Below are 24383 nucleotides of genomic sequence, written 5' to 3'. Positions count from 1 at the left end.
AGACCTGCACAGGCGGGGCGACCACAGCCAGACCCGGACCCTGGCACTGGGCCCGCTACCCCATAACCCAGTTTCATAGCTCGGCTGAGCCCACTGGCTGTGCAGCTGGGACAGTCCGGTGACACAGGGGGGCCTTCTGGACAGATGGTCCCTACAGAGCCTGGGGGTGGCCCGGTCATTATGTGAGCCTGGTTCTCCTGAAACGCGTTCTCCTCTGTTTGCTCACACAGAGATATCGCCAAGAATGCACTCCTTCGCTGGCGCGTGTTCATTTATTGGACGTTCCTGGGAGTGTTTGATGCCCTGGTGTTTTTCTTTGGTGCTTACTTCATGTTTGAAAACACAACGGTGACCAGCAACGGGCAGGTGAGTGCAGAGCCGCATCTTGCTGGCTGCTGGGGACTCGGGCGGGCACGGGTCAGCATAGCCGGTGGGGCTCCTGGCATTCGGGCACCTCTCCACCAAGTCGCTCCAGGGTCGTGGCACGTCAGGCCATGCTGGGCTCTGCGGAGCGCTGCCCCTGTGGGAAGCCCCCTCCGAGATCAGACCCAGTGTAATCTGCACGTCCCATTAGCTGCGAATCCAGCACTAATCCAGTCATGCCGGCACCTCTTATTTCCTTTGGGGATTAATTCTGTAGTTGGCACAGTGTAGTGTGTTTTCCCACATGCGCACCTAAGGACCTGTTCCCCTCGCGGTGAGGAGTTAGCGTTTTCTAGTGGCCGCTCGGCTCTGGGTGTTCGCATCATCTCTGGGGGTTGTTTTATTGGTATCTTTGCTTTTTTTCTTTCTGCCACTCGCTTCCCTCCCCACTCTCAGATAATGACCACCAACACACACATGGTAAGAAACTGTGGGTTTGTCTGTATGTTTTGGAGTGCGCTAAAAATAAAATATTTCTCGAAATATTTTGAAATGTGACTTCTTCTGTGTGCTTTGTCGGTAGAAATGGTGTTAGCTGCTGCTGGCTTCCAGTTCGGGGCTGGAGCCGCATCAGGCCGGTGTGTCTGCATTTGGTCCTTTGTACGTGGTGTTTCCTCCCGGGTCGGTGAGGGGGGGGGGGGGGTCCGTGTCACAGCTGCCGGCCGACTCAGTGACACTCTTTAAGTTGATTTTATATGTCCGAACTTCGCATAAGTGTGAGGCACCGTCCCAGGCCCAGGAGGCGCAGTGGGGACATTGCTGTAAGTGTGGCAGACCCGGGCCTCAGGGATGCACAGGGGGCGCACCGGGGCGCGTGGACGCACCTCAGGGCCATCCCCACCATAGCACCTCCCGGGTCTGGTGGCCGCACTGGCCCCAGTGGTGGTGTCCGGGGCAGACCCTCCTCAGCTGAGTACCTGGGCCTCCTCCCCACTTTGTTTCTGGTTCGTTCCTTCAGGAGTGCACCCTCCCTGCCCACTGTGCCCACTTGTCCTCTCCCTGGTGACTGATCTGTTTTTTCCTTCTCCTTACCTCTCATCGTAGCTCAGATCAAGTTTTTACTAAATCAATTTTGAAAGATTTTTAAATGTCTGATTTCGCTCTTCTGAAACCTTATGCTTTTCTAGAATTTGTTGGCTCAGTTGACGCGAATAACTGTTGGACATCACTGGGCCACAGCTTAGTTACGGAGCTGTCCTCATTCCCTGGCATCTCTACAACACTTCCTCGCAGGCTGGGCCCTAAGGAAGTGTGTCGCACATATCTTAGGAAGAACTCAGAGATGCCAGGACCGAGGCGGCCTGTGGGTCCCGCGAAAAGGCCCCTCACCCAGTGCCACTGTGTTTGCTTGGCATTAACATGGAGGGGGCTAGAGATCAGACACAGGAACACACACACGCGAGCACTCAAACCAGGGTGTTTGCGCAAGACTCAGGCATTACTTTGTTCGTGCCATGCCCAGCTGCCTTCTTCTCGATGGGGCTTAGAGCGATAGGTGCCTCCTAGGCAGCACGGTCGGAGCGATTTCAGTGGGCGATGGACACACACAAAAAGACGTGTGCAGCCTGGTACCTGCTGGTTAATGGGCATGGCCTTGAGCTGCAGGTCCCTGGTGAGGCCTGGGCAGTGTCCCCTCCTCATGCTCAAATCCCTGAGCCCTGATGTGCTTCCAACCAAACCTCCCTACAGCAGCTGCTCATGCAGCCGTGGGTCAATTCTTTGGCAGTTGCTCGTGCTGCTGTGGTCAGTTCCGTGGCGGCTGCTCGTGCCTCCATGGGTCTGTTCTGTGGGTCATTTCCGTGGCAGCTGCTCATGCCACCGTGGTCAGTTCTGTGGCAGCTGCTTGTGCCGCTATGGTCATTTCCGTGGGTCAGTTCCATGGTAGCTGCTTGTGCCACTGTGGTCAGTTCTGTGGCGGCTGCTCATGCCGCCGTGGTCAGTTGCGTGGTTCCTGTGTCCTCAGGGGCCTTGAACCCCCCGGAGCCTGGAAGCTGACTCCCAGGCCGGGGCTTTCCTGCAGTGCCTTTACGTCCCCCACTACCAGGGCACACCTCTGCTCAGCCATCCGTTAGCGCACAGTGCTGCTCGTTCGACTTGAAACAAGGACAGAAAGAGAGACGAAAACAGAAAGCGTGGTTGTCCCCACCACTCCATCCCGGATCAGCCCAGCAGGTGCCTTGCCTCTCACTGGCTCAGAGCTTCCCGGGCCCGCCCTCGGCCACGCTTGCTGGCCCGTTGGGACAAAGGTCCAACCACGTAATGGAAGTCTCGTCCTATGAAAAGCCGCTCAGAAGCCTGGGGAAACTATGAACCAGTGCACAGGGCCAATGGTGCCAGACAAGGTCTGTAACATGAGGTGTCTGTCCGCAGTTACACATTTGAGAGGTGAACTTTTGCTGTTCAGTAGCTCTGTGTAGATGGTGGGGAGCCAAGACCAGAGCTGTGGGAGTGCGATGGTATGATCACGGCGTCCTCGGTCATGAGTGGGGCCCCTCTGCAAGGGGCCCAGGGTACACATCTCCATCCTGCGTCACTAGGAGGACAGGGTCCCCGGGAGGCTGGAATGGCCAAGGCCACTCCACACAAGCACAAGGCCGAGGTTAAGCGTCTGCTGTTCCAGTTCTGGACCCCCTTGTGCCTCTTTATCTCCAGATGGAGCTTTCCTGGTTTGAGACGGTTTTCTTAAATTCTTGTTTGCTTTGGAGGTAAGAGGGTTAGATCACCCACAAGACTGAAGATGGTATCATAGATAGCCTGGTTGTATGGTAATTCACATAAACCTGAACAACCCATGTGCATCGAGGGGCCATCTCTGGTGACTGATGACGCCCTTGGTCCTTGGGCAGCAGAGGTTTGGTGATGGTAATGCGCATCTCTGGCCACACACCCTCCATGGTTGGAACGCATCTCATGGTGTTACCTCTCAGAAGCCCCTTTCCGTTGGCTGTTGGTAGGTGAGGACCCTTTTTTAAGATGTACATCATTCTGTGGGAGCATTTATAAATCACGTGTAGTATTGAGGAAACAGTCATCAATAACTTTTTTAAAAAAAATTCACTTGCGGAGCATTTTCTACACTGATACGTGAACCGAAATCATTTCTCCTTCTGGTCCCACCAACGAGAACACTGAACCCTAATTAACTTATTCCTGTCGAGCAGCAAGCAGGCTGTTCTCAGATGAGCCTCGCGGCTGGAGTGCTTTGTAACACAAGTCAGTGAACATTGCACACGGGCTAGAGGCAGGGAGTCCGTGTGTGGGGGCATGTGGACGGTGTTTTCATGACCGTGATCTTGAGAAAACAGTTATGTTTGTTGTGGGTATTTTTACACATGAAAATTAAGTTGGTCCTGGTTTGAGGGCTTTTCTGAGCAGAATGCTTTCCTCCAAGATGCTCCTCAGAGGACAGAGGGCGCGTGAGGGTCTGGGGCCGCAGGAGGCTTGGAGGTGCCCTGGGCATTCAGTGTCATCCAAACAGGACTAGGAAGTCCCTGTCGGGGGGTGGGGGACAGATCGGGCACTCAGGAGACAAACGCCCTGGGCACCCTTTCGTGTTGAGGACTCCTGTCCTGGGCCTTCCCACCTCCGGCCCCCACGGTCCCTAAGAATGAGGACAGAGAACTTCAGCAATAAATGCACTATTAGCAGTTAGCCCGCGGACTCCCATCTGTAGTGAGGAGGGTGTTCACCGAGCTGTCACCATGACTGTACCAGTGAGTCCCAAGCTGCCTCCTGAGGACACGGTGAAGGTAGAGCAGGTGTGTCCTCATTGCCAGGGCCCTCAGCCAAACTCCTGTTCAGGAGTCAACATGTTGTGTTTTGCTATCGTTTGCCTGTAAAAATTACAGCTGAGGCCCACGCGTGTTAGCGCACGAGGCACGGGGGGCCGTGACTCATAGCCCCGGTCTGCCATCGTTAGCAGACGTAGGGATCTACCGACTCTGAGGAGGCAGTGGGACCCCGTCCCCCCTGTGGTGCACGCTCACACTCGTACATCTGGCTGTTGGCCAACGCTTTACACAGAGATTGCCGTGTTTCCTGCCAAGCAGGGCTGCAGGCGTGGGGCCCAGTGTCAGGAAGCGGAGGCGGCCTTCCTGCCAGATCCCGCGGGTGGGCCCACGCACAGCTCCGGGCCCTGGCTGCCCCAGCCCTGCCACAGGCCACCCCTTCCGTTAGCTTCTAGTGAAAACCAAACACCCTGCCGACCGGGCATGTAGACAGCTGCCACGCTGTGACCCGTCTCAGAGTTTAAAACGTTTGCTGCCCCCCCCAGAAGTTAAGCATTCATGAGGCCACGCTCCGATCAGAGTTTCTCGTCTGGGCGCTATTGCCTTTTGGGGCCGGGGAGCCCCGTGCAGTTAGCAGACCCCTGTCCGGACCCGCCGGACACTGGTAGCCCTGCACCCCCACCCCCACCCCCTGCAGCAGCCGACACAGTCTAGGGACAGTGCAGGTGTCCCCTGGGGCACGATGGCCTCCAGGCAGGAGCCCTGCGTCAGTTCTCCTTGCATCCCGGTGAGGGACCGGTGGGCTCTGTGGGCGGCCTGTTTCCTGCACAGAGTCCTGACGCTCTGCTTGTCCTCAAGTCCTGCCAGTAGCTTCCCACCTCACTAAACGTAGCGCGAGGCCAGCCCGCGTGTTCACCCCACTGAATCGCATGGGGGCCGTGTCTTTGGCTGAAGACGAACCGGGACAGGAGGCCGTTTGTCGTCTAGCATTTTAATTCTTCGTGAAACAAAGCTGTTTCCTCCGAAAGACGGGCTAGGAGCGTTTTCTGAGATGCACAGTTCACAGGGCCCAGGAGGGGGTCAGTTCTCGGGCAGTGAGAGCATCAGTCCTGCACAAGGAAACCTGCCCTGGGCTGACTTTTCCCTAAGAGGAGGCTTGGCAGTCGCAGTTCGTTTTCTGTGTCTGTGTCTGTAGCCGAGAAATGTGTCGTTTCCGTGATCTGACCCTGTGCTTCGCCACAGGTGGCTCAGTTGCGTGTCGTGCGGGCAGGAAGCCGGGCCCGCCACGCTGGCTGCCAGGGACCTCTGTGCAGCTCTGTCCTGTCTGCCTGCACTTGTCCCTTCCCTGTGACTTTCCAGGGGCAACCCCGTCTGTACAGTGTCACTGTATGTGACGTGGTTACCTCACCCGCAAGCCGTTCTTGTGGTGGTTTTTCTTCCAAAGCAGGCAGGTGTTTGAGTCGAGTTTGAGAGAGAACAGGCAGGTCTCCTGAGTTCTTCCTGAGCGTGCGTGAGGCCAGAGCTGGCAGCCGGGGAGCATGTCTTCCCCATGAACCCGGGACAGAAGCGCTGTGCACACCACCCCCTCCCGGCTCTGGTGTCTTCTCACTCTTAGCGTTCGTGGAGCAGCGAGGGGCCGATGGCAGGGGGCCCATGCAGGAAGGGCTCTGAGCCCCAAACCGCTGGCCTGGCCCAGGGTTGGGGTGCCCGGGGTACCTTGTACTGCCACTTTCTCGCCCTTGGAGTAACAAAGTCCCTGTAGCTTTGGGGTCTGGAGTGTTGGCACGCAAGAGCGGTGAGATGTGTCATCTAACACTCTGGTTTTGAGTGTGAAAAGGGAATCGTGTGTACTGACTAGACACCGTTTGGACTGTTTTCCTCACAGATATTTGGAAACTGGACCTTCGGGACACTGGTGTTCACTGTGATGGTATTTACGGTCACACTAAAGGTGAGCCTTCTCCAGCTACAGTGGACCCTGCTAGAATATGCCACCCCACCTGTTGTAACCTGTGGCCAGGGTGGGAGCCCCATGCACGCAGCTCAGGCAAACTCCTGGGCCGCCCAGGGGTGATCGTCGGTCATTTAAATAAGTCAAGTGCACAACAGCACACAAGGCCACCCAATACACGAGCTTCCAGAATTACACTGGAGGTAAATGAGGGAATGAGCCTTTTCTTTCCAAAAGGAGTCAGATTAGAATTCTTTCCAATGACAAGCAGCTCTCCCCCTCCCCGATATAATTAAAATCTACTTTAAAACAAATTAATGTGTTGGAGGTTCCTGGGCAGCTCAGTCAGTTGTGACCAACTTCAGCTCAGGTCACAATCTCACAGTTTGTGGGATCGAGCCCCGCGTTGGGCTCTGCGCTGGCAGTGTGGAACCTGTTTGGGATTCTCTCTCTTTCTCTCTCTGTCTCTCTGCTCCTCCCCCACTTGCACTGTGTCTCAAAAATAAATAAACACTTTTTAAAAAGATTGTAAAACAATGTGTTGTAGAAAACTCAGTCTTTTTAAAGTCAAGCCAGATTCTTTTTTCTTTTTTTTCTTTTTTTTTTTTTAATTTTTTTTTTCAACGTTTATTTATTTTTGGGACAGAGAGAGACAGAGCATGAACGGGGGAGGGGCAGAGAGAGAGAGGGAGACACAGAATCGGAAACAGGCTCCAGGCTCCGAGCCATCAGCCCAGAGCCCGACGCGGGGCTCGAACTCACGGACCGCGAGATCGTGACCTGGCTGAAGTCGGACGCTTAACCGACTGCGCCACCCAGGCGCCCCTCTTTTTTTTCTTTTTAGTTTATTTGGACAGAGAGGGAACGAGTGCGTGTGTGCGCTCATGAGTGGGGGAGGGGCAGAGAGAGAGATACGAGAGGGAGAGAGAATCCCAAGCAGGCTCAGCGCTGTCAGCACAGAGCCTATCATGGGGCTGAATCCCACAAACCGTAAGATCATGACCTGAGCCGAAATCAAGAGTCGGACACCTAACCGACAGAGCCCCCAGGCGCACCTGGTCAAGCCAGATTCTGTACGCGGTACCATTCTGTGTGTCCTCCCACCATCTGCCCGAGTCTTCACGTGGCACAAAGCCCACCCGCGAGCTCCCTAGTAGTGACAACCACCACGGTGACTGTGCCGCTGGGGCCTCCCCGTTTGAGAAACACGCAGGGGCAGCCTCCCCGGGATGTGGGCCGTGGTTACCTTCTTTCTCTCTCGAAGCCTAAGGTTCCCTTTATCCTAAGCGGTTTTATGTGGGCGTTTTGGCTAAAATGAAGTTGGTGGCAGTTTGTGTGTTTTCCTCGTTATTTTCCAGCTCGCGGTCCCAGCTGTCACGGCTCCTTCCGGCATGTCCGGGTACCAGCCTGACTGACGACCTCTTTCTTTCTTCCAGCTGGCACTAGATACACACTACTGGACTTGGATAAACCACTTTGTCATCTGGGGGTCACTGCTGTTCTACGTTGTCTTCTCCCTCCTCTGGGGAGGGATTATCTGGTACGACCTGGGTGAAACGTTTCCCCATGCCGCGCATGCTCCCTTCCAGGGCTCTTATGCATTTTCTACACGACGTTCCTGTGGCAAGTCACAGCGCTGGGGCCCGGGACAGCAGGGGGAGCGAGGCCGAGTGCTCCCCCCTTCTCTGGCCCGTGCTCTCCGTGGGGAGACGCAAGGAGTGCTTCCCGATCGGGCCGGGATGAGCGAGACCGGGGTGCTTGGCAGGGAACCTGGTCCAGACGGCAGGCCTGGCCTGTCTTCTCTGAAGAAGTCGCTACTGAAATGGGAACCTGGGAGGAGGTCACCCTCCTCATCACGGGTCCCACATGTTCAGTGCTTCCTGGAACAGGGCCCAGGCTGGCAGGCCTGGCTCGTTCGGCATCCCCCGTGCCAGCAGTGACGGCCAGTGTCTCGGGTGAGCCGGCGGGGCTGGCCTGGGGCCCCGTGCTCTTACAGGAAGACCGCTGTGGCTGCTGTGCTGAAAACAAGCCTGTGAATTAAACATGAGCAGGACAGTCAACCTGCAGGGAAGCCGGCAAGTTGTGATGCTGGCGTGGTGCGTCCTGATGGGGCGGGCATCTGCTCTGGTGCTTTCAGGGGCACACCTGTGTCATGCTGTCCCTTCGGCCCCGAATGTCCTTTCCAACTAGCCTACTGGGTGAGCTCCTACTGATCCTTCAAAACCCTGTGGGTCATCGTCCTCCTTGATGCTTCCCTTGAACCAGCACACAGGCGGGGCAGTCCGACATGGTCACCTAAGCCTCTGTCCCTGATCCCGTCACAGCGCATGCTGTATTTTCTATAACTCTCCTGTGTGCCCCCCACCTCCCTGTAAGCACGAACATTTCCTGAACGTGCGTGGGTCAGGGGGGTACAGAGGGCCGTGACGTGGGAGTGCCTTCAACGGGCCATCCTCTCCCCTCCACGTGTTGGCTTTGAACACAGCTCTGGATGATGCAGGTGGCCCCTGGGGGACAATGCCCCCTCTCGCCCCCCCGCCTCTGGGAGTGTTGCTGGCCTCTAGTGGCCAGATCTTTGCACTGCATGTTCTTGGGGACCTGCAAGTGCTGAGCTGGATGGGCTTCTGGTGGTTTCCAGCCCGCCTGCCCCCAGCTCACGGTCTGTGCTGGTCCACGTTTAACCCTGAGAGTATGTCTGCCCCGCTCACAGGCAGTAGGCGTAAGAATGGTGGAACTAAGTCAGGGTCACCGCCAGAACGTTAACTGTGGGTTCCTTCTGGCTTCTCTCGTGGAGCCCAATGTAGATGTTTTCTCTGAATTCTGGATTTGCCTGGGAACGAGGCCATTTCATGCTGTTTTTGTAGAAAAGATGCCAATTTGTTCACAGGATGAGCCTTGGGTACTTAGCTGGCTCTGCTGACCAGAACCCACACTTGCCTTCTGCATGGTTAAAGATTTTTTTTAATGTTTATTTATTTTTGAGAGAGAGACAGAGCATGAACAGGGGAGGGGCAGAGAAAGAGGGAGACACAGAATCCGAACAGGCTCCAGGCTCCGAGCTGTCAGCACAGAGCCCGACATGGGGCTCGAACTCACTAACCGCGAGATCGTGACCTGAGCCGAAGTCAGATGCTCAACTGACCGAGCCACCCAGGTGCCCCACCTTCTGTGTGTTAATAGCCTTTGCTCAGGTTATGATTCTAAGATACAAAAACAAAGCAAAACAGAAAAACCACCTATTTTAATTTTTTAAAATCTTTTTTCCGGTCCTGACCGCTGCAGGGCTCTCCTCTGGCTGTGGGATGACTCCCTAGAATCCCTCCCTCCTCCCCTGTTCCTTAAAGCCCTGCAGCCACTGCTTGTGAGTAGTCAGCACACAGGCCAGGGGTCTGGGCCGATGAGTATCGGTGACAACAGTAAGAGCTCCCTGAACAGGTGGGCTCTTCGTGCCAGCAGAGCAAACAGGCTGCGGTTTCGGCGTCCTCCCAATGACCTCTGACCTGCCAATCTGTCCTTTTTCTCGTGTCCTTGGTGCTGCAGGCCCTTCCTCAGTTATCAAAGGATGTACTTTGTGTTCATCCAGATGTTGTCCAGCGGCCCTGCCTGGCTGGTCATCATCCTGCTCATCACTGTCAGCCTCCTTCCCGACGTTCTCAAGAAAGTCCTGTGCAGGCAGCTGTGGCCCAGCGCCACAGAGAAAGTCCAGGTACTGGCTGCTCACAGGGGGAGGGACGGTGTGGGGCGGGGCAGGGCGGGGCAGGGCATGGTCCCCAGTGTCCAACCCCAAACAGGCACTGTGATCCCTGTAAGGACAGCAGGAAAGGTTGTGTTTGGAAATGTGATAGGTCCAAGTATTACTACTGAATTTCATGACACCATATAGGATTTTTTTTTTTTTTTAGTTTATTTATTTATTTCAAGAGAGACAGAGAGAGTAAGCAGGGGAGGGGCAGAGGGAGAGAGAGAGAGGGAGAGAGAGAATCCCAAGCAGGCCTCCATATAGGATTTTAAAACATTGAGGTAGATGAGATTGAAGACTACCCATGTTTAGATCCAAACAGCTACTCCGCTGAAATAGAAAATGGTCGAGAGAGAAGGATTAAGCCAACACAAATGACAAATTCTTTTGCGGAAATCTAAAAAAGTTTTTTTAATTAATCGTTACTTTGGTGGTAAAACTGCATTAGTTTTAGGGATAGTGAATGTGGTCCAAAACTTGAGCATTTATATTGGGAAGTTCTGGTGATTTCTAGGCTCACTTATTTTCCCCAACCTCAAATTGAGGCCAGCAGGCTGAATTGTGGGTTCAGGAAAGAAGCGACGTATGCAGAATGCCCCATCAGCACATGTCACTCAGAGCTTCTCAAAACCACTGTGGCCTGCTCAGGAAGCATCCCCCTACCCCTGTGATCTCAGGGAGGGCACGCCCCCATCCCCCCACCCTGTGACCTCAGGGAAGGCATGTCTCCCATCCCCTACCCTGTGACCTCAGGGAGGGCACCCCCCCATCCCCCCACCTGATTTTGCCTCTGGAGGTGCAGAGCCCCTGTGAGGAGAAGGGAGATCCTGCTGGTTGTGCAGAAGCCCAGGCAGGGCGGTTCCTGCAGGGCTCACGTCTTCCCTGCTGAGCACAGGTGGTTGTGTAGGTGAAGGTGGGGGGATGTGCAGGTAGGAGGCTAATTCACACACTTCAGGCCCAGGCCCAGGCCCAGGCCCCGGCCCCAGTGGGGTCGGCGAGCTTTCTTAGAAAGAAGTCTTGCGCCAATTTAAGACGTTGAGCCCAGCGCCCCGGCTCCTGGTGATTCCCTCCTTTGTGGGTGTTTGTCGACTCAGCACTGGCAGCACTCAGGAGTGAGTGGGTGTTTGTGAACGACTTCACCCTGAGCTCCGTGGCGTGGCCGCCCTTAACCATGAGGATGGCGGGGCAGCGGGAAAGGGAGGCCTCTGCCCGGCTGGGTCTGGTCTGGGCAAGGGAACGCTTGTGGTTTGCTTGGAGGTGGCCGATTAACCGGGCTCAACCGCCTTAACTTGTTTCTCTTTTCCCTTCCTCCTGCCCTTTGTCTCCAACCTATCTGCCTCAATAACCACCCCCACCCTGTCTCGCTGCGCACGGCCCCCCGGCCCCTGTGGGACTGCAGACTGAGAATCAGTGCCTTTCTGTCGAGCAGTCCACCGTCTTTATGCTCTCTCAGACCTCCAGCAGTCTGAGTTTCTAACGGAACAAGGTGATGCTTTTCTGTCATTCGGCATGGTGGGGTTACAGTCGCAGGAAGCAGAGGGCTGACCTTCCTGAGAGCCGTGCGCACACCCCCTCTGGGGAGTGTCCGGTCCCATGGCGGGAAGCCCTGGGGTGACCTGTGTCTTGAGATGCAGAGAGGGCTGTGTTCTCTCCATGCCAGGAACTCACCTGTGTGTCTCTCTGGGTGTCCATTTGAAGTACCAGGTCCCCTGCCAAGGTGCGGCCACGTCCTTCCTGCGGGTATAGGGCTGCACCACCTTACACTGGCCACCAGGTGGGACTGGCTCCCAAGTCACAGGAGCCCAGGTGGGCAAAGTCACCTCAGCACCACCGGTCTCTCCTCAGCCCGTGGCAGATGGAGGGCAAGGCCTCCTCACTCACAACCCCCCTCTGTGGACCTATTCTGTGTACAGGGAAACTGAGGCCACCACGTTAGAGTATGCTCAGGACCCACAGAGCATTGCAGAAAAGACCAGACTCGGGCTGAGCCACTCAGACTGTGGACTGTGTGTTGGGTCAAGTGTTTCTCCAAATTGCCTTTTAGCTTATTCTTTAAAATCTGATTATTTTTAGACAAAGCCCTCTACTTTGCTGTAAACGGCGGTAGTGGCTTATTTCGCTGCTTACACGGAAGTTTTCTGTGGCAGGCACCCAGGGTCACAGCCTGTTGCAGAGCCAAGATTTTAGGCACGAAGTGTTGTCCAGAGATGGCTTTCAGTCTGTTTTTCAGCAGTTTATTCATGTAGCTGAATACCACGTTGACGTATGCCTCAAAATTAGTGATGCTTGCATCACTGTCTCCCAAGGCAGCTTATTCATAGGAAAATACCTTTAATAATGTTTGATTCTATACAGTTGAAACACTTTTTTAACTCACAGGATGGTACATTTTTTTTAATTTTAGTAATTATCAGCAATCAAAATTTTTCTGTTAAAGTGCCATCAGAATTTGCTAGAATGAATTACCTAATTTCATCTCACTGTCAACCAACTTATTTAAAAACATCTAGAATGCAATTATTTATTAGGAACACCTTAAGTCACAGGATGTGCTTGTGAAATTGATTAAATCCTGTCAACTCTGGGCTAAAAATCTATACTTTCACTACGGAGGCAGTTTCTTAAGACTCCCTCTTGGAAGCCTGCCTCTAGCTGCTGGAGAAGGTTGGTGCTGGGCTCCCTGCAGTGTACTCGGCCACACGGGGCGGCCCGTGGGTGTAGCCACACCACGGAGTGCCTGGCACACACACGGGTGGATATGCCTGTGCTTCTGGGAAGCCACCCGACGCCTGCAAAACTTTGGAGGAACAGAGCCTAGACCGGTCCTCACTTCAAATGGACAGTTGTTTCCTCCCATCTGTTCTGATACAAAGAAAAACCTCACAGGGGCCAGGTTTCCAGTGTAGACCGATGTGACCCATATATGTGTATTTCTGTCTGCATTTAGCTGTATTCTGTATACAATCCCACCTGTGCAAAGGGCAGCGACCGCACCTCTCTCCCCAGAAGACCTTGTACTTCCCGTACTCACGTCTCAGACCCTGTACCTGTCCACCTCTTAACGATTCTCTTCTCCCGACCACTGAGAAACTAATACGGTTTAACTAGAAAGCCGGCGCCCGGAGGCCTGGCCCCGTCGACCTGCGGTGCCGTGACTCCGGAACCCTTCAGGGGTCTAGCCTCAGGCCGGGACTTCTGCGCTCCTGGAGTTGGGGCCAAGGGGCAGGGGACCAGGGTGTGGTACCTCCCCTTTGGAGCGAGTGCGGCCAGTCTGGGTCCTCTAGCCGGGGCTCCCCCACGGGCCCTCGGCCGCCCCGGCCCTCGGGCTCCATCTGGTGAAGGGCGCCATCAAGAAGACCCGCTCCTTCCCCGACAGTGCCCATGTCGAGAGCCCGTGCCCGCCCCACGGCCCCAGCCCGCACAGACTTCCGCGGCCAACCACATGCCCTTTGGGCACAGAGGGGCCTGGTCCAGCGGTGCCCACTGGCAGAGCAAACCCCACATCGGCCACGAGGCCAGACTGTGCTCACGGACGGGAGGCGCTTCTGGGGCTGGGCGCAGCCCCTCTCAGTATGTTTCCTCGCCTTGCAGCAGAGCACGAAACTCAAAGCATCGGTCGCTGCCGCGCCCAACACGGACCGGCCACTTCTGAAGGACCTCTTACCGCGGCCGAGGCGCCACTAGCCAAGGATAGGTAACAGTGTCCGCCACGCCGCCCGGCGGGCCTCCCGGGTGTGCTGTGGTCCTTCCAGACGGTTTGTTCTTCCTCCAAAGTTTTGCTGTGCTGTGCCATTTTTGATAACAGGGGTTCATGGTGAAAAAAAAAAAACACTGCTTTTTATGCACACGTGTGTGTTTCTATCCCAGGTAAGTGACGTGCCTGAGAGTGGCCGGGCCACACACGGCCGTGCACTGTGCCCACACACACGTGTGCCGTGGCCCGTGTTGTCCCACGTGTGTTTACGAGCTGCTACTCCCCCAATGTGTTCAGGGTTCATTTTGCCAGAACAGAGCCTGTTCTGCGGACTTCGTTGTCGAAACAGCTTCACCTGAAAGGTCTATCAGGAAAGAGTGTATTTTGACAAAAAAGGGGAATGTTGCATGATTTGCATTGAACGCCGGCCCAGACAGATGTCTGGCGCAGGCCTTCTGCTGTCCACAGGCTGACGCATGGAGCTACATCTGCCCCTGAGAGGCACAGACTTGCAGCCACGCACAAAGAGCACTCTGAGTTAGGTTTTTGAAGTGTGACAGGCACATCTGCCTGGGGACAGTTTTCCTTTAAGACCGATTTCTCCTTGACTGCTCCCCCACTCCCCACTGCCCGGTAAACCTTAGGACGTCTAGGCCAGGCCACAGGGTCCCATGAGCTGTCAAAATCTGCAGACTGTGTTTGCGTGCATGGAGGTGACCGTGGACCCCGGTCTCAGTCCCTCCAGCCTCTGGAAGAGGCTTTGCATGTTGACATGCATCATCTTTGCCAGATGGTGGAGCCAAGCCGGGGAGCCATTTGTAGCCAGAATACGGTCACCACGCTGGCTTGGTGCCCTAGTTCAGATGGGTCACATGTGCCCACTCCCCCACCGCATCTGGAACGGGAGCCCCCACAGGCAGCATCAGCGCAGGTTGGGTGGGGTTCCTGTGGGGGGTCCTAGGACTGACACTGTCTGTCCTGTTCTCCAACAGAGCACACGCGTGCACGGCCAGAGCCGCCTCCCGGAACTCACCCTCCTGGCCTGTCGGCGGAGCTCCAGCCCCTGGGCCACGTGGCCAGGCCCACACGCAAAACAGGAGCCACTGTCGTGGCCTCCCCTCTCCAGTCTCCCGCACAGCCATTCTGTCCCTGTGCCCCATGGGGGGACCACTGGCGGACAGGCCATCAGTCCAGACCTCTGAGAGCCACACGTGTGAGCCTCTCCCCACCCTAAAGGAGGGACCAGGGCAGCGGGACTTGTCTGGAGCTTGTGGCTAGCATGTCACCTCTCCTGGCTCTGGTGGCCTCACACTGCCTCCGACAGGCATTCAGTTGTGTTGGGAAGAAGGGCCCCAGGGCCTGCTGTGTCCCCACTGCATGGGGCCTCCAGCCTCAGACACCTCCGGAGAAGGACACCTGTGTGGACGTGCACCGTGGATGTGGAGCACAAGTGGCCACCCCACCGGCCGTGCTGAGCACGGGGGGCCTGTCCTCACCATGGGACGGGCTGGCCTTGCCTCTGTGCTTCCTTGTCCACAACCCTCTGGTCCTCATGCTTCTAGAACTGGCTGGACCAGCCCCTCGAGCCACGTGTTCCCACGGCCTGTCAGCGTCGTGGCCTGTGCCCTGCTTCTGTCCAAACCCACCACACGGTGGGGCTGGCCTTCAGGGTCCTGTCTGGTGTGGAGTTTGTTTCTTCGAGGGGGTGCTAGCGTCCCCCGTGTGTTGCAGGGTGTCTTTGAGTCTTTCCTGTCTGCTGGCTGCCCCATGGAGAAAACAGAGTATCGCGTGTGAAGAATGAGTAATACCGTCCGTGTGAGCCTTCCCAGTACAAGCTCTGAGATAGTTATCCTCACGCCCCCAAGAATAGAGCCTCCCCATGTTCTCTTGTTGGGAGAAGTCTCCCCCACTTGTTCCAGGGGCAGACCGCGGGCTGTGACGGTCTGACCCCTCCATATCCTCACTCAGAGGTGCCCTCCGGGGGCCGCGTCCATCTTCCAAGATCCATTTCTGGCCCACACTGGTCTGATGGTGAGTCGGCCTCTGAACCCCGAAAAGCAATATTGCCATCCCAGACTGCTGCCCACACTCAAGACCTTGACCAAACATTGTGTTTTCTGTTAGATGCCCGCTTTGTTGTCGTCTGTGCTGCCCAGGGCATTAGTTGGGGTGGCAGAGCCATCAGAAGGCTGGTGTGCTGACAGTCCCTGGCACTTCTCTGCACCAGTAATTGTTTCTAGAAATAACCTCTTTGACATAGCCTTAATGGTCCGGAAGGAAACGGAGATTTCAGTCTGAGATTCAAGTTCACATGTTGAAACTGATGCCTTTTAAGAAAAGCATCACCCAGAAGCTAAAGTACAAGCAGGCACCTTGCCCACTGCGGATCCCGTGCTGTGGAACCGGGGACGTCGGTGAGTGAGCCCGGCGTCTACTTCGGAGATGCGGGATTTCAGGTGTTTTTGGAAGTTCAGGTTTCATAATTTGATTGTATAATGTTTCGCCTATAAAATATTTATTTGAACTAGGGGGTTAATTCAATGCGTACACACAGTGGTTGGGATAAGTTCAAGTGAAGTGGAAACACCATACCAAAGACCAGGAGACAGAACAAAGAGTAAGAGAGGGTCTCCGCCATGAGGGTCCTCGCCACGCCCTCCGCTCCGCCCTCCCCACGCCCTCTCCGCTCTGACCTCTCACGCCCTCCCTGCACCTCTGTCCCTGGTCACGCCCTCTGCCCTCGCCACGCCCTCCCCCCCTCCCTGGCTAGCCTTCCGGTAATGCCTTGGTCACGCCCTCTGGCCCCGGCTGTCAGGTCCGCGCCGGACCTTGCGAACGGTGGTGTGTGCATTTTTACAGCCGTTTTTAAGAACCTACTATGGGTATAAATGTCCCCCCCCCCACCTGTAGGGGGACAGATTCTCTGTATGTTTAGTTAACAAATTCTTTGTAATGTATTTTTTTAGAAATCTTAAAATTGCCTTTGCACTGAAGTATTTTCATAGCTGTTTCTATCTCTTTTATTCATTTATTTGTTAACATACCGCACCTAATTTTTAAAGTATGTTTTTAAAGCTTTTATTTTTTAAGTTGGTGAACTTTTGGCCACTTTACATTTAAATTCTGGTGAGAGTTTTGGCTGAATGTCTCAATACCCGATGAATGTGAATTTTCAGATTTGATTTTATTCTCTACACCTGTTTGTTTTTGGTGTTTCCGGTGGCAGTGATTAGTTGAAGGCATATTTAGAGCACAACGTTTCGCTTGCTTTTTCTTCACAGTTGATTGTGATTGTCATCTGCTCTTTGTTTTGTTTTCGATTTCCATCCTTCGGCCTTAAGATAGAAGTTTCTCGAGGGATGGTTCAGTATCCTCTTTCCACCTGTATTGAGACGGTCACCGTTTACCTCTGATGATGCAAGTCTCCTTATGAAAGTCCCTAACCCCTTACATGCTCCAAAATGTCTTTTACAAAATTGTTTGGGAAATATTAAGTGACTGTGCCTGATCATTGGAAACAGGGGCGGGAGACAGAGCCTCAGAGGTAAGGAAGAACCCGCTGAAAGGCCGCACGTGGGACTCCGTGCGATCTTTCACCAACAGTAGTTAATAATTACTGGCCTTAAACTGACCTTAAAGCAAGACATGTCAACTTTTAGCATTTTTCTTAGTTTTGAAAACCTTGTCCAGGACTGCACATGTTAATGAATTAATTCATAATTTCCCACACTGGTCCCAGCATCTGGTTCTGGACCCGCACACCATCCCCTAAGAACAGGTCACCAATAAAGCATGGGTGGTCCTGACCCAGTCACCGTCTCTCTCCTGCTTTCAACTCCGAATCTACTCAGGGCCACAGGCGTGCACGTGTCTCAGCATGCACGCACACACACAGTGCACACACGTACGCACTCCCTGGGCCCTGTGCATCCTGCCTCCCTCCTAAGGGGACCCTGCCAGGAGCTCCGGCAAGGCCAGGCTCTTTAGACCTCGAGCCTTGTGCCCTGGCTGGACGCCGGAGGCAAGCGTGGACGGACAACGCTGCGGTGCTCTGGCCTGATAAGCGTCTCCTGTTCGGGGGTCCCCCCCCCCACCCGCCACTGACACCTGCCTGCAGCTGTGCCCTCAGGACGGTGGCAGAGAGGCTCCTCTGTGACCCGGGCATCCCTGGGCTCTGGCTGGCACCCTGCCTTGGGCAGCTGGGGAAACACACCCTCTTCTCCCAGACCAGCCTTTGCATTTGACTCCATAGGGTGAACGCAGAGCACAGAAGCCTGGGGGGGGGGGGGGGGCGGTTCCTGAGCCTGGGAAGGAGGCCAGAAATGCTTCTGCAGGTACAGGTTGATAGAATTGTCCTTTGGCCTGGTGAGATTTTGCAGCTTTAACTACAAAAATGTCTCCCACATGCTGTTCTCATTAGTCTCGAATAGTTGCACGTCAACCAAATGTTGAGTGCAGCCTAAGGGAGTTTTCCGCCTTTTTTTTAAAAACCACTAAGTGCATCTGTTTTGCACTGACTGGTGAAACCTAATGCAACAGCTTTACTTCACCTTGAAAATCACATTATTTATTTAACAGCTGCGTGTCACATTTTGTTGTTCAGTGTCTTGCCTTCTCCATTTCTTTTGGAAGTTTCCCATTTAAAAACAGGAAAAATGTCAGTTGGCAAATGCAGTTTTTTTTTAAGCTAGCGGGTGGGTGAGCGGGAATGAGAATCATTCTGATATTGTCTAGAAACAAAGCTTTAATGGAGATGTGTTGGAAGTATTATTAAAGGGTGATTCTACTTTTGCAGAAAAAATCTAAAGATCAGTTTATATAGCTTTATTTTTTACCTTATGAAAATATACAGAATTTTAATATGCATATATTGTCTCTGACTTAAAATTATGACGTGTCTGCATTGCCATTTAAAATGTCCATTCATTATGTAACGTAGTAAAAGAGAACCTTCAAAATGCATTTAACATGAACGGTATCTATAGTTGTCATCGTCATAAATACTGGAATTTATTTTTAAATTATTGAATATAGTAGGTGCATTTAAGATGGCCGATCAGCCTCCAGATAGTAATGTTAACCTGCTTTAAAAAATTAAATTGTGATTAAACCAAATCTTACATTTCTGTAAACTTTATTTTGTATGCTACTGTTTTTAACTTTTATTTCTGTAGATAAAGTATGACTTGATAATATTAATTATATTGGACTTTTCTGCAGATTATCTAAGCAGGAGACTTGAATCTGCTTGCAATAAAGAAGAAAAATGTCTGGTTTGGTTTCTTTATTAATAAAAAAAGCAGCAGTTGGGCTTAAATGTCTGGGGACAGAAGCTGCAGGGTGAACCTCTCAACTTGAGTGTGTGTCTGGGCTGAAGGTGGGGTGTCCTCCCAGAAATGGGGGGCAGCGCCTGCATTCACCGATCGCGGGATCGCCGGCTGCCCTCGCACCGTCCTGCCCTCGCACCATCCTGCCTGCACCTGCACTCATCCCGCGCCCTCAGGCCCCTGCGCCCTCCGCTCACACCCAGCTAGGCCGGGATGGGCTGCGGGCTGATTTTGTGCATCCGGCTCCCCACCCACTCGGGTCCCAGCGCTGCCCCTTCCTCCTCTGGGGCCGTTTGCCCCCACACTGCCCAATGGCCACTGCCCCCCCTCCAGTTCCTTGTCTGAGGACTGGCCTCAGACCCACAAAACCTGACTCCAGGCCCCAGATCCTGGGATTCTGTCCCAATTAGGGCGGCAAGGATAGAGCCCTAAGGTTGGGGATGCTCGGTTCTGGGGTTGCCACCTCACGGGCCTCCCTAAGCCCCTGGGAGGAACTAGGTCAGGCCTAGGGTTCCACCGTGTGCAATTCTAAATTTGGGGCTTTTCCCGGCCTTGTGCACCACAAGCACCACACAGCAAGTGTATCACACGCTGAGCGGGTGTCGGTCACAATCACCAACCAAACGCTAGTGGCCAACACCAGACTCTAGGAAACACAACAGGAAGTAAATGCCTCCAGTGATTCTGGGGCCCGGGGCCTCCGGTGCCTGTTGTTGGTTGTCCGGTTTTCACACCTGTCTCAGGTGGCCAGAACCTGGGGCCACGCTACCCCTGGCGGCTGATGAGTACACTTGCCTGGCTTGAAGCTCGAAGGTGTAACGGCAAACCCACTCACCTGTGCCCACGTGAACACAACCGTGCACATCACCTGGTCCTATCCTAGCTTAACAACACCCTCTTTCATGGGAAAGTCTTGAGAACATATACTTTCTCAATTTCTTTCCTGCATTAAGGGGATACCACTAGCATTTTTTTTAATGTTTATTTTCGAGAGAGAGAGCGTGAGGGGGGGCGGGGCAGAGAAAGAAGGAGACAAAGGATCCGAAGCAGGCTCCAGGCCCTGAGCTGTCAGCACAGAGCCCGACGCAGGGCTCAAACTCACGAACCCAAGATCATGACCTGAGCCAAAGTCTGATGCTTAACCTACTGAGCCACCCAGGCACCCCTAAAACTTAATATATTAATTCCCCTAGGGAAAATACTCACCTTTGTACATTTTGTACATTTTTATGATTTCAGGACTCATTGGAATAATTCAGGAACATTGAAATAGCAAATGTCTAACTTATCACCGAGATGCATTCACTTGTCCTAATCCGAGAACCTGTCAACTATTAACCAGATGAAGAATTTCTCAGACACTGAAGACACCAACCCCATAGTTAGTGGACAGGTGTCATGGCTAAAACCAGCCAATCTGGAGTAAATACTTGCTGCTCAACGTCCAGAGAAATTTACACTTAAGGCCCCACAGCACATTACTGGAGGCGACCTATCGTGTCTCCTTACAGCATTTTCTTTGCAGACCCATCAGCAAGACACTAGAAATCACAACATCCGGAAACCACAGTGCTGCTGTGCCTGGCACCCTCGGGGCCCACTGACAGGGGCTGTCCTAATTTATTGTTTTTTAATGTTTATTTATTTATTTTTTTTTAGAAAGAGAAATCCAGGGAGGGACAGAGAGAGGTGGGAGAGAAATCTCAAACAGATTCTATGCTTCCAGCACAGAGCCTGATGTGGGGCTCGAACTCACAAACTGAGATCATGACCTGAGCCAAAACCGAGACTCAGACGCTTAACCTACCGAACCACCCAGGTGCCCCCTAATTTATTTGTTTAAACTTTAATAAGAAATACGGATTCCTTGGTGCCTTGCTTATGAAGAGTATATTAGCCTTTAAAACTCCTTGCACAAAATCATAATATGAAAAAAATCCACATCAATGTTCTTATTCACTTGGTTTTTACAAGATTCAAAGAGAGAGAAAGGGTTTTGAGATCATGAAGGATGAACAGATCCTCTTGAGAATCTCAGATAGTTTTAGTATCTTTAGAATTTTATCTTTTAATTTTTTAATGTTTATTATTGAGAAACAGAGAGAGACAGAGCATGAGCAGGGGAGGGGCAGAGAGAGGAGGAGACAGAATCCCAAGCAGCCTCCAGGCTCCGAGCTGTCGGCACACAGCCTGACGTGGGGCTCAAACCCACAGACCGTGAGATCATGACCTGAGCCAAAGTCGAACGCTTAACTGACTGAGCCACCCAGGCACCCCAGTGTCTTTAGAATTTTTGAAGACCTACTAGAAAGTCTCAAAATATGACTTAACTATCAAAATAAATGTTTTTAAAAAATATTTATTTTGAGTGAGAGAGAGGGAGCACAAGGGGGGAGGGGCAGAGAGAGAAGGAGAGAGAGAATCCCAAGCAGGCTCCAAGCTGTCAGCACAAAGCCCAACGTGGGGCTTGATCTCATGAACTGTGAGATCATGACCTGAACTGAGATAAAAAGTCAGACACTAAACTGACTGAGCCACCCAGGTGCCCCTCAAAATAAATGTTTTAATTAGCTTAGACTTTGTTTTGTTTGTAAATGATTACACTTCCTCAATCTTTATAAGCCAGTGGAGTAAGAAGTGTCTATGTCCTGGGAGGGCAAACAGAGGCTAAAATACTGACGGGTGACGTCCCGCATGTCACACTGAGACCCTGCTACCGCTGTCAGCGTTTGTGGGCCATCCCACGATGGTAAGTACTACCTGGGCAGGACAGCAGAAAGGATGATCAGGCAGGGGCGCAGAGACTTTTTTGCAAGAGCAGTACATTTACGTAAAGGATTTAATCTTAAATGGTAGTTTCAAACACAAGGAGAAACGGGGACCATCTGGAAGGCAGAGGGGCCTCCCTAGGCTGGCCACCGGGCACAGTGACCGACGGGGACAGCTCTGTAGGACTCCAAGGGGAGGGCACATATGCCACTGTCACAGCCTCACGGGTGCGGGCAGAAATCTCAACAACTGATTTGGAACCTGCAGGCAGACTTCAACTCACACCTGTCGGAACCAACCTCAGAACCCACTGGAGCTGAGGCCTGGGGCGTGTGCTGGGAGTGTGCACTGGGGTTGTGTGCTGGGAGCATGTGCTCACATGCTGGAGGCCTATGCTCGTGTGCTGGGGGCCTGTGCTTGTGCGCTCAGAGTGTGTGCTGGGGTTGTGTGCTGGGGGTGTGTGCTCCCATGTTGGAGGCCTGTGCTCGTGTGCTGGGAGCGTGTCTCGTGCACCGGGAGTGTGTGCTGGGGTTGTGTGCTGAGGGAATGTGCTCGTGCGCTGGGGACCGAGGGCCGGCTGGCAGGGAGAAGCCCAGCCTCTCCCCTGCAGTCTCCCCTCTCATACTGATTCCTTCACGGTAAGCAGATGATGCTACCTGCGAATTCTCCCTCGTATTTCTGCTCAGCTGTGCACCCCTAGAGCCCCATTTGTGGTGGTAACTTCCTCGTGTCTCACCACGGGCCTCACCATGGGCCTGGGGGGCTGTGAGAGCCACAAAGTCGCACAAAGGGCTCGTGGCGCCATAATGAGCAGGATGCCAGCAGGGTGCTGCTCGGGCCAGCTTTGCACTTGGGGGAATTCATTTCCTCTCGAATTACCTCAGCTTTGGAATCAGCCCTCACGTTTTCCAAGCAGCACAGACGTCTCATTCTGTCCTCTGTACATCCACCGTGTCGGTGACCCTGCACCAAAGCAGAAAGCTTTCGTGGAGAAGGAACAATGTTCTGGGCTGCAGGTTCCGTGGCCGCGCAGGTGTGGGTGACTGAGCTGCGGGTCCCGGATCCTGGGCGGGAATCCTGCCTGTGGCAGCCGCACTCGGGTTCGGAACCCAGGCCTGGCTGGCCCCTGGGATTGGAGCCTGCAGGCCGCACATTCTCACCGGGGTCAGAGCACGGGTCCCAGCCATCTACCCTGGTCTTCTCCACCAGCGGCGCTGTTTGCACATCCTGCAGAGCCGCCCTCCTGCGCCACCTCGCTTTGGCCGTGGTATTTCCTGCAGCCTCCTGAGAGCATCTCTTACCCGAGGGCCTTTGATGCTGTCCTGGGGACCAGGGCACTGGTCTCAAAGACACAGGCAAAGCGCACCACACTGGAGCCCCCCGGCCTCACTGGGGCCCCTCCAAGAAGAGGAACCTGTCTGGGTCTTGGGGCCGCTGCCGGCCACCAACCCTCTGTCAGGCAGAGGGGTTTCTCCTTCCTCTGATTTCCTGTCCCCCTCAAGCCACCTGCTCCTTCCTGAGCCAGCCTGCCCCCTTCCTGGCGAAGCCTGCCTTCTCTGTCCACGCACTCAGGGACCCATCCCGCGCTGTGCCCACCGCCTGCCCCAGGACCTCCCAGGAGAGCGTGGCACCCGCGGGTCCCGCGTTCCAGGCCGCCAGAGCCTGGACCCTCCGCAGAGCTGCCCCAGCCCGTGCCCTGGCCACCAGGGTGCCCACTGGGTGCATACAGATCTCCCACAGGTGACGTACAGAGCCACACCCGGGGGAGGAAAGTCCTCCTGCAGGGTCAGCGCCAGGCACCCTCCTCCAGGTCAGGGTCACCGTCCCCTTCGTGGGGCTTAGGTGTCCTGGGCTTAGAGCTGCCTTGGGTTTACATTTATTTTCCTATTGGCAGAAGCCCGTTGTTTGATTTCAACAAGCCACCCACCTTTACCCACTCCATGCAGGCGCTTTAAAGGCTCAACCAAGATGAAGCTTCCGTGCGGGTCAACACTTAGGATGTTCTGGATGCTGCACCACGTTCACATTCCAGCTCTACTCCAGAGGCTCCCCTCCCTGAACCTGGGAAATCACAAGAATAAAAGGTTTAGTTCCTCTCCCTGGAAACAGGGGTTGCAAGGCTGGGTACTCAAGCCAGCCTGAGGGACACGGGGGCCCTGCCACCTTGGCTCTCTGGGCTGCCCTCCCGGGACATAAATACGGAGGGGTGCAGGGAGCCCCTGCCCACAGGTGACCTGGGTCGTGAGAACAGGCAGCTGCGGTGTTTCCAACAGTGCGGTCTGGTTCTGACCCCCGTCCTGCCCCAGGCACCCCTTCCCCCAGGAGCCTCCCCCCAACACACAGCTGGCCTGGTGCACCACAGCAGGCTTTGTGGCGACCCAGCACCCGGCCGGCCACCCGCCCCCTTCTCCTGACAAGGTCGTGGGGAGCTGGGGGATCCGAGCCCGGTCCAGGGCTTCCGAGCAGACGCACAGCTCCTTCCGGGTGGCTCTGCGCAGGTCCCCCGAGGCAGGGTGAGACCCCGGGGAACTGGGGTCAGGCCGGGGTCAGCCCCAGGGCAGAACTCCAAGCCCGGCCCGTGTCCCCTTTGGGTGTGCGATGTGAACCCGGTCCGGGGCGACCCTGGGCGGAGGGGCACGACCCCGGCCCCCTGACACGCGAGGGAGGGAAGGGCGGGCTGGGGCATCTCCTTCCCCTCCTGCCGCCCCCCTCCGCCTCCGCGGCCGCCCCTGCCCCAGACCTTTACCCCTCT

At 54.4% G+C, this 24383-nt stretch overlaps 1 protein-coding gene and 1 long non-coding RNA gene across 13 annotated transcripts in view; one reads left to right on the top strand and one right to left on the bottom strand.

Annotated features, from left to right (window-relative positions):
* ATP11A (ATPase phospholipid transporting 11A) overlaps window positions 1-18802 on the top strand; it is a 122196-nt gene extending 103394 nt beyond the window's left edge. For 3 of the 12 annotated variants that reach the window (XM_040487044.1, XM_040487043.1, XM_040487041.1), the window contains 6 exons: window positions 231-366; window positions 820-843; window positions 6037-6102; window positions 7539-7642; window positions 9643-9808; window positions 14528-18802. In XM_040487044.1, coding sequence (XP_040342978.1) covers window positions 231-366; window positions 820-843; window positions 6037-6102; window positions 7539-7642; window positions 9643-9808; window positions 14528-14737 — 706 coding nt within the window. In that variant the 3' untranslated portion in view covers window positions 14738-18802. The other 9 variants (XM_040487045.1, XM_040487042.1, XM_040487047.1 and 6 more) reach the window with 8 other exon arrangements.
* A 2604-nt stretch (window positions 18803-21406) lies between these two features.
* Window positions 21407-23899, bottom strand: LOC121037689 (uncharacterized). Its single transcript, XR_005793912.1, has 3 exons — window positions 23559-23899; window positions 22511-22953; window positions 21407-21622 (listed from the first exon to the last, which is right to left on the bottom strand). It is a non-coding gene; the product is annotated as an uncharacterized LOC121037689 (long non-coding RNA).
* Window positions 23900-24383: the final 484 nt, after the last annotated feature.

Source organism: Herpailurus yagouaroundi, unplaced genomic scaffold, assembly GCF_014898765.1.
Source record: "Herpailurus yagouaroundi ecotype Mexico unplaced genomic scaffold, PumYag 164, whole genome shotgun sequence".
Lineage (NCBI taxonomy): Eukaryota > Metazoa > Chordata > Mammalia > Carnivora > Felidae > Herpailurus > Herpailurus yagouaroundi.
This window is presented reverse-complemented; position numbering and strand designations above follow the sequence as displayed.